This window comes from Argiope bruennichi, chromosome 1 (genome assembly GCF_947563725.1).
Source record: "Argiope bruennichi chromosome 1, qqArgBrue1.1, whole genome shotgun sequence".
Taxonomy (NCBI): domain Eukaryota; kingdom Metazoa; phylum Arthropoda; class Arachnida; order Araneae; family Araneidae; genus Argiope; species Argiope bruennichi.
The window spans coordinates 19,383,619-19,397,943 of record NC_079151.1 but is presented as its reverse complement, the minus strand read 5'-3'; the positions used below and the strand labels follow the sequence as shown (position 1 = coordinate 19,397,943).

Below are 14,325 nucleotides of genomic sequence, written 5' to 3'. Positions count from 1 at the left end.
AAACCACAAACTGGCTACTCCGGCCCGCCGGAAGGCACAAGGAAAAACTTGAATGACCGGACTGCCATAGCTACAGCACTAGCGGGAATTGTGGTTGAGTCCTAAAGGTCATCACCGGCCACGGTACAACACTTCCCTAAGGAAGTACGTCCTGCAATCGATGGGAGGAACCAGACCCCTACCTTTTCTTGTACCCACAAGGGTGGCGAGAACCAACCACCATACCAGAAATTTCCCCTCCTCAATTACGAGGTGTCCCTCCCCCTTAGGACTACGCAGAGAGATAGGTTGGTCACAAAAAAATAATTTTCAGAAACATTAGAGAAATCTGAAATTATAAAGATTTGACAAAATATCGAGAGATAATTTCTTTGCAATTGCAATACTTTTTACCTGCATATATCTTTGCAAGAAACTTACTAAGGTGTATCATTTTGACTAATAGTAATAAATATCTTGGTAATTAATGTCAAATATCTTTGTTTTTCAGGGATGATGGTTTTCGGTTTTGTCCTGCGCAATGTACCTCACATCAACGTAGCCAAAGACATTCCAGAGGAATGGGCTGGAAACATTCGGTAAGAAGAATTATTGCTCTAATCTTGTTGACTGAAATGTAGTTTCAAATGTTCTTTATCTTCATTGAGAAACTCTTCGAGATTCTTTCCTGACATTACACACCCCTGAATTAGTGCTAAATTCTTGCAGACTAAAAGCAGGTAAACAAGTTTATAACCTAGTCGATAACATTTACAATAACAGAGAAAATATTTCAAGTCATATGGCAATTTATGACATTAAGATATAGTATTTCTACCCGATATCATTTGAAACAATAGGGTTTATTTTTTGCGTTGTATCGTAAAAATTATGAAGAAAATATTAGAAAACAAAGAGTAAAGGATGATAATGCAAAATATACTTCGACATTTTGTTGAAACGCTTTTTTTAAATTGCTTCTGAAGAGGTAAGCGAAATAAAGCATAACAAACAAAATAAAGAAATAAATATTATAATATAGAAGTTCTTTGAAATATTAAATATATTTACTTGTCAAAAATCAACAACTTTGATAATTTTTTTTCTTTTATTTTGAATCAGATTTTTCGAAAACATTGCTTATATTTAAAATTAACTCTGTGACTCCGAATGTGATCTTAGAGTTTAAAAGGCTATTAAAGCTTATCATTTAGAAGTAATCTTATATCCACTTTTCGAGAATAAAATAATTTGTATTTCGTAACAATATTTTATATGCTTCTAAAATTATCTAAACAACCATTATTATCTGATCGTAAACAGCCATAAAACGTTCTTTAAGTTTGGGAATTTCGACACGCAAAAAAAAAAAAAAAAAAAAAAAAAAAAAAACACTTTTGGCTTTTTTTTAAGTCATTGGGAAATTGCACTTGTTGTTTCCTCCGTACTTTCGGTCTGTTTTATTTCAAATTCTTCCCCCCTCAGCAATAATCACACATTATGCAACACAGTAAATCAGAGAAATAACTCCGTCATTTTTGTGATTAGAGGAAATCAGATTAGTTCCATACAAGCTGGAGTGAAATCCTAAAGACTTATTATAACATCTGTATATCATCTCGTAGAATATAAATGTCTTATTGGTGTAGCATCTCCTTTGGTCTCAAGGAAAAGAATAACATGCCACACAATGATAGAGCATTTGAGGTGTCTCTAGAATTCATCATCTTTAACCTTTTTCATTACTGTTTCGGCCCAATTGGCCGTACAAATTTTTTATTGACGGTCCAGTTTCAGTTTAAAACGAGGGTTGCTGCATGAAAAGCGAGGGCATCCTTGGTGATAACTTGTTTTACATCCTGTACTATTTGTACGAAATAAAAACCAGCCCGTCAGTATAGACTTTAACAGCCATTTGGGCCATGTGCGAATATCAAACCCGTGAATTTCAGTACAACGAACAATTGGAATCCGAATATTTTTCAAGATGATGGGGAAGATTTTTGAAGTCTCTAAAGATATTTGTGAAAAAATTCATAGGAGGGTAGGATGAACGGATCATTGTCTTGGGTTAATGGCAGTCTAGTTTTAATTGATTCTTTATTTATGCAATTATTCTGGCACAGGTTCTAGTTGTTTTTTATGTAGTACAATGTTTATGTAGTACAAGTTTTAAATGTACAGTTTTATAGCTATTAAAAACTGTACATTTCTGCTCATATTCTTGATTTACCTTCTAGTAATGCTTTTTTTAATGTGTTTTGTTGGTCTAAATCTGCTTTATATTTTCACCTTTTATTTGTGCCATTTACTTATTTTTTACTTTATATAATGGGATAGATATATGATTTTAGATATTGGTACATGGTTTGATATTGCTATATGTCTGTGTCTACTATACTACTATATTTTCTATGTCTTCCAACCTGCAGATATTGTGAATTTTTTTACTCTTATGTGTGTTATTGCTTTCTATATGTACTTTTCAACTTAATCTCCTGAACTCAGAATTGGTTTGCTAACTATTTAATTTAAATATTTTATTTTAGTCAAATGAACAATAATGTATCTCTTATTTACCACTCATATTCTGGCGACGACTTTAAGCATTTCAATAAATAAATAAGGGTTCTCTCCCCAAAGATCTTCAAAGTCTTACACCCTTTCGGGTAGGCGAATCGTCGTGGGGTAGATCAAGACCAAATATTTTTGAGGCAAAATTAATAGACAGAATTTTTTTTACTACATGAATTGGAATGGATTAATTAGATTAATTAAACACTATCATTCTTGTTTTATTTTTTTCCAGTAATATGGCCCTTATCCTCATCCTCCTGCGAGCTGGCCTCGAGGTGGACGCCGACGTCTTGAAGAATAACAAGAGCACCTGCTCAAAACTCATCTTCATACCTTTCATAGCGGAGTTCATTGCAGCAGGCATTTCAGCTCACTACTTACTCTACATGCCATGGATATGGAGCTTTCTCATGGCGTAAGTGCTTTGAGCTAAAATTTACCTTTACCTCCTTTTATGAAAACGAGTTGCTTTTGTTTAAACCTTTCCTTTTTTTCATTCTTCTTTGCGTCTTTACTTGAAACAAACTGTATATAAAGTGGCGATATTTCTAAAGCTCTTACGACAAGATGGTTATTCTTCGAACGAACATCCAATAGGGGGAGGAGGGCAGGGATGGATCTCAAGTATGAGGATAATAAGCTTCCGTTTGTTCTCGCTATTCAGGTAGCCACAGAAATGTCGTGAAGTCGCGTTCCGACGCGACTTCACAGATGCAGACGGTTATAAATCTGCCAACTAACACATTGTTGGACCAACCTCGCCTGTGGACGCGATCAGGAGCTTCCTGCCAATTGTCGGTAAGCCGAACAGACATCAAAGAACCCTGAAAAACCACAAGAGAGGGAAAAGTATGCCTGTCTCCAGACGCGCACAGGTCGTTGGAACGGGACTTGAGGTTTGCTGTCCCCTACCGATGAAGAGACTAACCATCACGGGAGGAGTTATACCGTGGCCGGTGATGGATATCAGGACTCAATCTCAGTTTTCACCAGTGCTGCCGTGGCGGTCCGGTCATTCGGATTTATCAGTGTGCCTCAGGGTGGTTGGGAGTACTCAATTTATAATTCTTCGAATGAACAAACGAATCTACTGAGTCTATTTGGTGAGAGGGGATAAATATGAAACAGAGAACAAGTAGCGGGGGAATAACAGGATTGTCGTAAATATAATTGTGTTGATTTATCCTAATTGATCAAAGTAGATTCATCTAACATCTAACTTTTCAGATACTTTACTGTAAAAGCATATGCAGTCTATCTGTAATGCATGCTTATTACTAAGCATCATAAGAATTACCTTACAATCCATCATAAAGGCAACTGATTTAGTTAAAGGATGCCTAAATCAGTTGCTTGAATCAGTTCTTTTTAAATCAGTTTCTAATATCATTAATTATTGTAAAATTTGTATTAATTAAATTGTAAAATTTGAAGTAGAATTTTATAGACTTCCCCTATATATGCATTATTTCATGTTAATACACATTTACAACAAGGAGTATTTTTTTTAATATCGATTAAAATTTGAAACAATTTTAGTCTTGTAATTGCACGTCTAAATAATTTTGTTCTTTGGTTGGTTTCTTTAAATTTTTTTATATTTACAGGTACATGGAAATCCGTTTTTTTTCTTATTCTAAATTTTAAACATTCTTTCCGTAGTAACGACAGATTTCAGCTGAACTATCCAAACAACGCAATTTCTTTTTTTTTTCTAGTGAGTAAGACTGCAGTATTTCATATCAGGACGATAATACAAAATATCGTTATTTTTTAACATTCAATAACCTTCAACATCTAATAAATTAGTTATCGTTTGCATTATTTTCGTTTTTATCTTCACTTTATGAAATTGTGGAAATAAATTGCTTGTTATAATCTCATCTTAATCGCACAATTATCCGAGTAGCTCTCAAATAACCTCAAGGCGAATAAGTTTGTCACATCTAATCAAGTCAATCAATTCTACAATGCGCTTAATTTAGACGTTTTGGTTTAGGAAGGAATTGAACGTTTTTTTCTGAGAACGTCGTGAGAAAAAAAATATTCCCTCAGAAATATACTTCCTCCTATGAACACTGCAACAATAGAAGAAAAAAAAATGGAGTTTTTATTTTTTTAAGATGTGATGATCGCATATTTCTTTTCTGTTATCAATAAATATTAACTGCGTTCCAATTTTGAATCAGAATAAAGAAACGTTCAAAGAAGAGGTGTTTGCTTTAGTTATATTAACTTCCCGTTTTAAAGCAACATTACGGTTGTTTTGGGTTTTACCTCGTAATTTTGAGTCACGGTCAGATAACGAGAACGACAGCTAAGCAAGCGCCCCATCTCCAAGCTTCTGCACCACGCTAGTGGGAGGACGTTTGGCCCCCACGAATTTAACGCTCACCACACCCGATTACGTGACAGATCTTCGGGTCTCGAACTTGAATCCCTACATCTCGGAAGTCGAGATCATACCACCAGGTTACCACGGCCCTCAAAACAGCTGGAAGAGAGACCTTGAATTTAAAGAATAATCTTTCATCAAATGCCTATTCCAAAGATCTGAAAAAAAATCATAGGTAATGGAGATCATGTAAATATGAAAATTAAGATGTTGAGGAAAAATAAACGTTTAGGCATAATATTCTTCTTTCGGAAGTATTATCTTAACGTTATCAACAATGGTGACTGTTATCAATGGGTGACAAGAGAAGATATCATAGAGCTGATGTATTAACTAAACAGATGAGACATAAATTTTTATCTGTACGCGTTAACTCCTACAATAAATCACATAATTTAACGAAAATTGAAAAATGATATACTCGTATTTGCCGAAGATAATTTTAGTGAATAATTTCGATTAATGCAAAAACTTCCTTTCAACTTTTTAAAAGCAGTATCAAAAAATAAATCGCAACACATTAATTACGAACAGTTTATCTCAATCTTATCGCAAGCAAATATAGCTGACGATAATTCAAAATATTCTAGAACTGGCATATTTAAACATAAGCAAACTTTGCTTATTCATTTCCAACATACATTGAATTATCACATAATCCAGAAAAATTTGAGATAAATGCTGGATCTCATCATCAGTTAAGTTCTTGTAAAAATTTCTTAAGTAGATTTGGGTTACAAGCTCCATCTAATTAATATTGGTTTTCATGATTGAAGTATTTCACAAGATATCGGCTTAAAAATTATTTTAGATATATATACAAATATCTTATTAGAAGATATTCCAAACTATTCAATAATTAAAAAAGTTTGGTAAGAACTTAAAGAAAAAAAATATAAACAGATTGCGAAACTTAAACCCTGAAATCAGGTAAACATTTAAAAAGAATAGAGAATTTAGAGAACGTAGTTACTAAAATTTATTTGAAAATATTGATAAAATATTTTTTTCTTATCAACAAAAGAGACCTTTTTACATTTTTTTTTTTTTTTACTTTTCAAAACACATATTTAAGTTAATGTTTAATTTAACATAAAAACAAAGTTATGTGTAATAAAATGAAATTGTATAATATCAGTGATGAAAATACGACATATTTGGATATTTAGTTTACACCATATGTATTGAATTGATACAAACTATAAAAACATAAGCAATTAAGTAATTATAATTTAACTCTTAATTTAATTAAATTTTTTTATTAAAATCTGTTACACTTTTCTAAATGGTTTTGAATAAATCTGAAAAATTAATAATCTTCGAAGATTCTGAATTTCTTAAAAATGAACTGTTCAGTCCACATTTATCTCCAAAAGTTTTTTAATTGTAATAAAGTAAGAAAGAAAATTACAAAGAATTCAAAATTAAAATATTTACAAAATAAAGTCAATACCGTTTTTAAATATTTTACCATTCTTTAAACAGCATATGTTTCTTTCTTTCTTTTCTTTTCTTTCCCCACCTTTTTTTTTTTTTTTGTAAAGAAGTAAATCTAGTAGAATATTTCAAAAGTTTAAAACAAATATCTACTTACTTATCTAATATATAATTAGCTTAATTATCTTATCTTAGAAATTTCTAATTACTTTAAACAATATTTCAGAACATTTCCCATTTTGAATCAATGTGGGCAATATGAAAATATCTTTTTCTTATACATAATTATGGAAATTCAAAATGATTTATCCACATATGTTTCTACGAATGTTAGTTCATAGGTTAATCAAAAAGTTGGTTGCACTTTTTCGTTTGTGTTTTCGATAAAAGTTATTTTGATGAAATTTTGTGGCAACACTTCAGATATTTATCTGTGTCCAGTGACAAAACGGCTTCCATTTCATAATTTTAGATTGTCTGATAATTAATTGTAAACGTGTCTTGGTAGCTGCAAGTATCATCCAAACCGAGTGAGGTTTGTTTTGTTTAATTGCGATAACATCGCATTTTAAAGCAACACTAGGGCTATTTTGGGACGGACTTCGTAATTTTGAACCGCGGTCAGAGGACTTTGAGGATCTCAGAGTTGGCACATCCTCTCCAAAGTTCGGCACCACACCAAAGGGAGAAATTTTGCCCCTTGACCTTTTTAAAATACATCAGATGCGCTTACATGGCGTCTGATGGAATTGGGTTTCCATCTTGGAATTCTCCAGGCTCAAAATCAAAATCTTATCACTAGGGCACAGCGACTCATGCCATCCAGCTTGAAAATACGTGCAGTGATTCATTTTTATAGACGAAAAAAATATATCTGCACCGAAATTTACCGAAAATTGTATGAAGTGTATGGCGAAATTCTAATGCCACATCAAACTATCGCGAAGTAGTGCAACAGGTTTGAATGAACGTGCAACCATAGGCTATGTTGAGCATGAAGAAGGAAGGCAGTTAACTGCATCAAATTCTGAGACCGCTGCTAGCTTGAATGCCGTTGGAAGAGAATTCTTTGTAAATTAGTTTAGTTTAGTTATATTAACGTCCCGTTTTAAAGCAACACTAGGGCTATTTTGGGACGGAACTCGTAATTTTGAACCACGCTTTTAAATTTCATGTAAAATCTAATTTTGAGCTGTCACCCACCTCTGCAAACTTCCACATCACACCAAATTTCTTTGAAGTAGATATCTGAACACACTTGTGCCAAGCATCGAGAAATATTTAAATAACGGAGGTAATTACGTCGGAAATTAAATTTTACATGAAATTTTAGAACAGAAATATAAAAAAAGTGAAGTTTCGATCCTGTTTTTGTCTGACCCACTCATATTTTTTTTCTGTTAATTTTGCTGGCTACAAAATTGTGAAATCTAATAAAATAATCTATTTCTTCATGCTCCACACGTGTTTGTACCGGAAAATACAAGTATTTGAAATAAGAGAGTTTCTAATTCGGGTCAGTGCCTGATCATATCAGCAAACTCTAATTTTAGACTCATATCTGTTTATACAATTAAAGATATATTTCATCGGTCAAGATTAATTTTTGATTATCCACTGTATGTTGAAACTTGTGATGGAGGGAAGAGGGAGGATCTCGCTGCCTAAGCATAAAATGATGGCGATTTCTTTTATAAAGGTATAAAGAAAGTGGGGGCGGGGGGGATAAACCATTTCCACCTCTAATCTCAAAAGCATTAGAGCTTAATTATTTTAAAAAGGCAAAAACCTTTGACATCAGTCATGATATATTTGTTGTGTTCATGAAATCCATTAAGGATGCATGGATGTCATTTATTATGTTGAAGTATTCTTTACGGTGTGTCGTTTTTGGAGTGTTAAATTCTAAACTGACTGTTCATATTCTAGCATGGGGATAACTTAAAAAAAATAAATAAGCCAAAATGTCAACTCCTGTTTCTTTATAATACCTCTTTCTCTCTTTTCGTTCTCGATGTGAAAATCCTGTTGATTGCAATCACTAAGCCTTTTAGTTAATACACTTCCTACAAGTATGCTGGGAATTCGAAAGAATCTTTTTAAAAAGCTTAATATCATGACACGATTGCGAGCAAAGAATTTGTTTTGCTTGTTCATTATTCCCCTACTTCTTTCAGAAATCTGAAAAATTTTACAAGTTCAAATTTCGATTCTGTTTTTTAAAGTGAAGTTGCAATTTTAACTATTCAAAGGAAGAACAATATGTGTGATTAACAAATTTCATAAAAATAAAAAAAAATCATATAAATAAAAAAATTACTAAATAAATATTTAGAGAAATTATAATGAGAAAAGTACATTGGAAACAAATTTTTCAGTTATATTAAAAAAATACACAAGACTTTCATTTGAGATTGTTCTTTTCTTTGTGTGTGTGTGTGTGTGTGTGTGTGTGTGTGTGTGTGTGTGTGTGTGTGCGTGCGCGTGTGTGTGTTATAGGGTATAATAGAGATTGACTGCAAATGTTTAACAATACAAGTAAAATTTAGGTACATGTCATTTACAAACTAAATTATGAATGGTTTTTATGTCTGATAAAACTGAAACAACTTTTAATTAATTTTGATTATGGATTTTTTAAAGCAAGCGGTTGCCCGATAAACGAGCGAAGAATTAAAATGAGAATCATACATGAAAAAAAAAATAGCGTTTAAGATTATAGAATCTATTATCAATTTTGACCTTAAGTTGCAAATTATTTAAGACAGTTTTAATTGTTATATATAATTTAATAAATCCTTTAGCAACCCATAGAAGCATAAAAATTATTTGCCTTTTTATTATTTAGTATAACATATTCGGAAACGAATACTTTTGAAAAATAAACAGTATAATGTTATTTATGATGTATTATTTCCTCTCAGATCGATGTTAGCTGCAGTGTCTCCGGCCGTCGTGCTTCCCGTTATGTTGAAATTGCAAAAGAAAGGCATCGGCGTTACCAATGGAGTGCCAACTATGGTGATCGCGGTGGCCGGTATAGACGATGTGCTGGCCCTTTCAGCATTTGAGGTCCTCTTAGGAATAACTTTCGCTACAGGTAAGAAAGCCAGATCGTCTCAAAAAAATTTTTTTAATTTCAGAAAAATTCACTTAAAAGAACAGTATTTTCTCATATTAACACAACTGAAAATTTTAATTATTAAAGCTATTTTTAATAATCTTCTGATTTTCCCCCCTTCCCAACTGTTTCTAATACGAAATTTAGAAAAATATTTCATATTTAAAAAGTATAGACACAATCATTTTACACAAAATTCATTTAAGAGAATTAATTTTATTTTAAAATATTAACCTCAAGAAAAGGAAAATTAAATGCTCTTTGATGTCGGATTATATATCACCGATTTAAGGCTCGAGGTAATAACACATCTAGATGTCTTTATATAAAGTGATACTGAAAAACAGAATTTCAACAATTAACAATTCAGAAAACGTACAATTAAATAATTTTAACGAAGTAAAATACAAAGTAGTAATAAGTTTTTTAAGTAGCCAATTTTTAGGCAAAATGAAATATACTTATTTCAGTTGAAACACAAAATGGAAACAGAAAGCTGGCATAAAAAGAAACTTGGTTTTAGTTATGAAGTGTTAAATGGAATTGCAGCATTTAGTAACTCTCACCATAAACTTCATTCAACAAAATATATTGTACAGACTTGTACAATTCTCTTGTACTAGTATGAATATGAAGTGCAAGTTCTAATTGAAAGTATTCTATCTTATCACATATAGTTCTCTAATCATCATATGATAAAATAAATGTTACAAAATGATGTGACCTAACCAGCAAAAGTTTTCAGTAATTGTAGAACAGCAAAGCACACATTGCAACCATACGTTTACGCTAACAAGCTATTTAGCAATAGTATCATAATATTTTCTAGTTGTTAAGATGTTCATCTGCAGTTGGAAGTCCATAAATTAGAATGGACTATAAAAACTGAGGCATTCGATTTATTTAAACGAACACTGCTTTGTACTCATATTCTCTGCTGTATAAAATTGAATAACAATGAATATTTTTCTCTTTAACTCAACTGTTATTTTTAAGAAAATCCAGAAGAGTCAATAATTTTAAACTTTCTGAATAATGAATTGAGTTCTCATACCTTTGTAGGTACCTTAGGTTGGACTATTGCACAAGGTCCTCTCGAAATGATTGCTGGTATTATTTATGGTATTCTTTTAGGAGTCATTGCATGGTACATTCCGAATCCAGATGAGGTACGTCCACTTTCTCTTTGATTTTTGTGAAACAGTTTTTTAATAGAGAAATGAAACAGGTTTTCTATGTCCATTACAGAAAAGCACTTCCGTGTTCCGCTTCCTGATCTTGTGTTTCGGCGGAATGTGCGTTCTGTTTGGCAGCCAGGCTCTTAACTGGGGTGCCGCCGGTGCTCTGGGTTGTATATGTCTGCCTTTTGTTGCTGCCATCAGATGGAAGCAGAAGGATTGGGACGATGATAACGTAAGTCAAGAATTTGTTTTCATAAATTGTTTCTTATTATATGACAGTAAAATATTCCATGATTCTAAGCTACAAATGAGACTTTTGGAATCAAAAAGTCTTAATATTTAGGAGATATTTCGAATCAAAGTATCTCTTTCTACATTACTGTAGAGCAAAAATTTGTGATCATAAGAAAACCATATCTCAGTATTATACAGTGATATGGATATACTTAAAATATAGGAAAGTGAATAATGTATAAATAGAGAGAAGGGGTATGCTAGAAAAGAATGTCATCCAAGTTTGTAGTACAATGGACATCCTTGGAATGATACAAGAAACCATCTGAATTCATGGTAAAATAATTTTTTTAATCCTTTGACATGTTGGTATGTTAACTGCGTTTGTTTATTGGAAAAGTGGTTAAATAAAAGATGACAAAGATTGATGGCTTTTTTTTTTGTCATATTAGTTGTGAAAGGAAAAGAGGAAAAATTTCAGAATATTTACTGAATGAAATACTTATTGAAAAACATTGAAAAGCTTTTGGTGGCCCACTGATTAACCGAAATTATTGGTTACGGAAAACTTCAATTCAATCTTATAAAAGTATTGTATTTCCTGATAATCCTGTATAATATATTGCAGGATTATCCAATAAAAATTTCTCTGATTATATTGAAGGTCTAAAAATGAGGGTACTTTAAACATTTTTTTTAATCATAGTTTACTTTTGAAGTTATATGTTAGCTGCAGTTGCTACAATATTCAAAAATTTCATTTAAAGAATACAAAAACCAATTCAGTACCGAAAAAATTACCTCATCTCTCTATTAAAATTACTTCATCTATTTATTATGAATTTTAAAAATAATAGCTGAAGAAAAGGAAAAATTTACGATTCCAGTCTCTAATCAGAATCATTATACTATTACATTAAACATTATGTTTAAGACTTAATTCGACTATCTTCAGGTAATTTTTTTTAAAAATTTCAACAAAAGCATAAGTTACAAAAAGGCATTCAATATCGTGCGTGTCTATAAATGCAATACCTAAAACAATGAAAAGTATTATTGTGAAATTTAATGAAAGCAATTTTTTAAAATGTCGAGAAGCACTGCACAGAGATAAAAATGCTATCATTCAAAATTTAATTTTGGGGACAGAGTGAAAATGATTTTTGCATGATATGTTTCGAAGCTCTTGAGGAAAAACATTGAAATCCAGAGAAAATGAATTTAAAATATAACTAACATCTTTAAAAGCCCATTATAAATGACAACTTATTCTCCACAAAGTAATTATACACAACATTCGGTAGCTCGGATTTTAGCGGTATGTATGTCACCAATTGTAAATAGTAACCAACCTGTACATATTTTCATGTTTATTTTGGCATCTTCCATGTCTCCATTTACAAATAGTAGCCAGTCTATACTTATTTTCATCTTTATTATGCATAATATCCAACATATACATATTATCATGTTTTAGATGTCTTTTATTTTGGCATCTTGCATGCCCCCTATTACGAATAATATCCACCCTCTACGTATTATCATGCTTTAGATGTCTTTTATATTATCTTGCATGTCGCCAATTACAAATAGTATCCAGCCTACATTTTTGAACCGCGGTGGCCTGGTGGTAAGGTCTTGGCTGGTGAGCCGTAGGGTTTCAGGTTCGAGCCCCGATTTCACCGAAAAACCGTCGTGTAAGGGGGTCTGTTGCACATTAAATCCGTCTGGGCCAAGCGTCCACCCGCTGGTGTGATGTGGAGAGGCGGGTGCCAGCTCAGGTGTAATCTTCGTTATCTAACCATAGTTCAAAATTACGAGGTCCGTCCCAAAGATAGCCCTAGTGTTGCTTTGAAACGGGACGTTAATATAACTAAACTAAACCAGCCTATATATTTTACTATCATGTTTCAGTAGTGTTTTATTTTTGCATCTTGCATGTGTCGCCAATTGCGAATAAAACGCATATTTTTTAACATTTTAACAACATTATGCATCTTTCATTTCTTTTCAGAATCCTGTTGGCGATGCGTTGGCTTTTGTTTGGAGGATCATTGAACCTTTCTTATTCGGCCTGATTGGTTCAGAAATCCGAATTGATTACTTACAACCAAATATAGTTGGTATGTATGAAATCATGAGAAAAATTTCAATCTCATTCAAAACAAAATTGAATATTTCTTCAGTTACGTTTAATGAAAATTGCAAAATCCTTTTAAAATTAAAGCATTGGATAACTCCATAATATTTTCCAATTGATTCAGTAATAATAATTAGAATCAATTGATTACATAAAAGTTTTTATATTTTGGTTAACTTTAATAATGACAAGTGCATTATGCATGTATTGGTGAAAAAATGTAAAAATTTCTTTGTAAAGTTCATAAAACTGATTATGAATTGTTGATAGCTCTTTCCTGTGATAAAGATCTGCTGGAGTGGTCTCTCTAATAAAATTGTTATCTCCGTCCATCTCATAAATATTATTGACCTTGGGCAAGGCAGTGAACTCCACTAGCTCAAATGCTCAGATTTTTTTCCCCAAGCGAATGTTTTGTTCTTGGTGGTATAATGAACAAAACAAAATATGCAGTTTTGAAATTGAAAAATCGTAATGCTTGTGAAACTGTTTTGAAATGTACAAAGTGTAAAATTGTCTAAAATAATATCAATAATTATACAATTGTTTTCGATTCGTACAGATTGTAAAAGAGTTTAAAATTCGAATAAGTAGCCAACCCAACGTACAATTTCTTGATAAAATGCTCTCTAATGGCGACATGTGTTATTTATTGTTTTTCCCCTTTTCTGAAATAAATTCCCATTCTTTCATGCTGTCCCTCATCTGTTTCTCGAATTTTGGATAACTAGTTTCCCCTGTTGACTAATTTGAAATAGAGTCTTTAAGTTATGGGAATCCTGCGTTACTCAGTTTCTTGTATTAAGATAGATAATATAACCAGCTTCGAGTTTTCTAAAATAAAAATACTAAAAAAAATATAATTGTATAATCTAGTCAACATTACTTAAACTCTTTTGTCTATTTCAATGTTCTGAAATGGAATAATAAATATTTTTTATTTTCCTAAAACTCAATAAATGTATTCATTTTCTTTTTGAAGGTCTTGGTCTGGCAACAATGTTCATCGGTATTGCTGCGCGTATGCTCGCAGCTTTTGCATCTGCATTTTCAGCAGGCCTAACACTTAAAGAACAAATTTTTGTCACTTTTGCCGGTTTACCTAAAGCAACTGTGCAGGTAAATATGAGGAATTATATAATGTATTATAAGTTATATTGAGAGTTTGTTCAGCAATGATGTTAAAAATTTGTTCATAATTAGAAAGAATATTTTTGGTCCTAATAATCCTTTCTTTATCTTTTTGTTTATTTTCATCATT

At 31.9% G+C, this 14,325-nt stretch overlaps 1 protein-coding gene across 10 annotated transcripts in view; it reads left to right on the top strand.

The window, feature by feature from the left end:
• The window catches only part of LOC129963150 (sodium/hydrogen exchanger 9B2-like), a 99,222-nt gene that overhangs the window by 81,454 nt on the left and 3,443 nt on the right, over positions 1-14,325 (top strand). For all 10 annotated transcript variants that reach the window (XM_056077268.1, XM_056077287.1, XM_056077315.1 and 7 more), the window contains exons 3-9: positions 491-578; positions 2,789-2,971; positions 9,313-9,488; positions 10,572-10,678; positions 10,758-10,922; positions 12,939-13,047; positions 14,047-14,183. In XM_056077268.1, the coding sequence (XP_055933243.1) occupies positions 491-578; positions 2,789-2,971; positions 9,313-9,488; positions 10,572-10,678; positions 10,758-10,922; positions 12,939-13,047; positions 14,047-14,183 (965 nt within the window). The remainder of the gene's footprint in view (positions 1-490; positions 579-2,788; positions 2,972-9,312; positions 9,489-10,571; positions 10,679-10,757; positions 10,923-12,938; positions 13,048-14,046; positions 14,184-14,325) is intronic.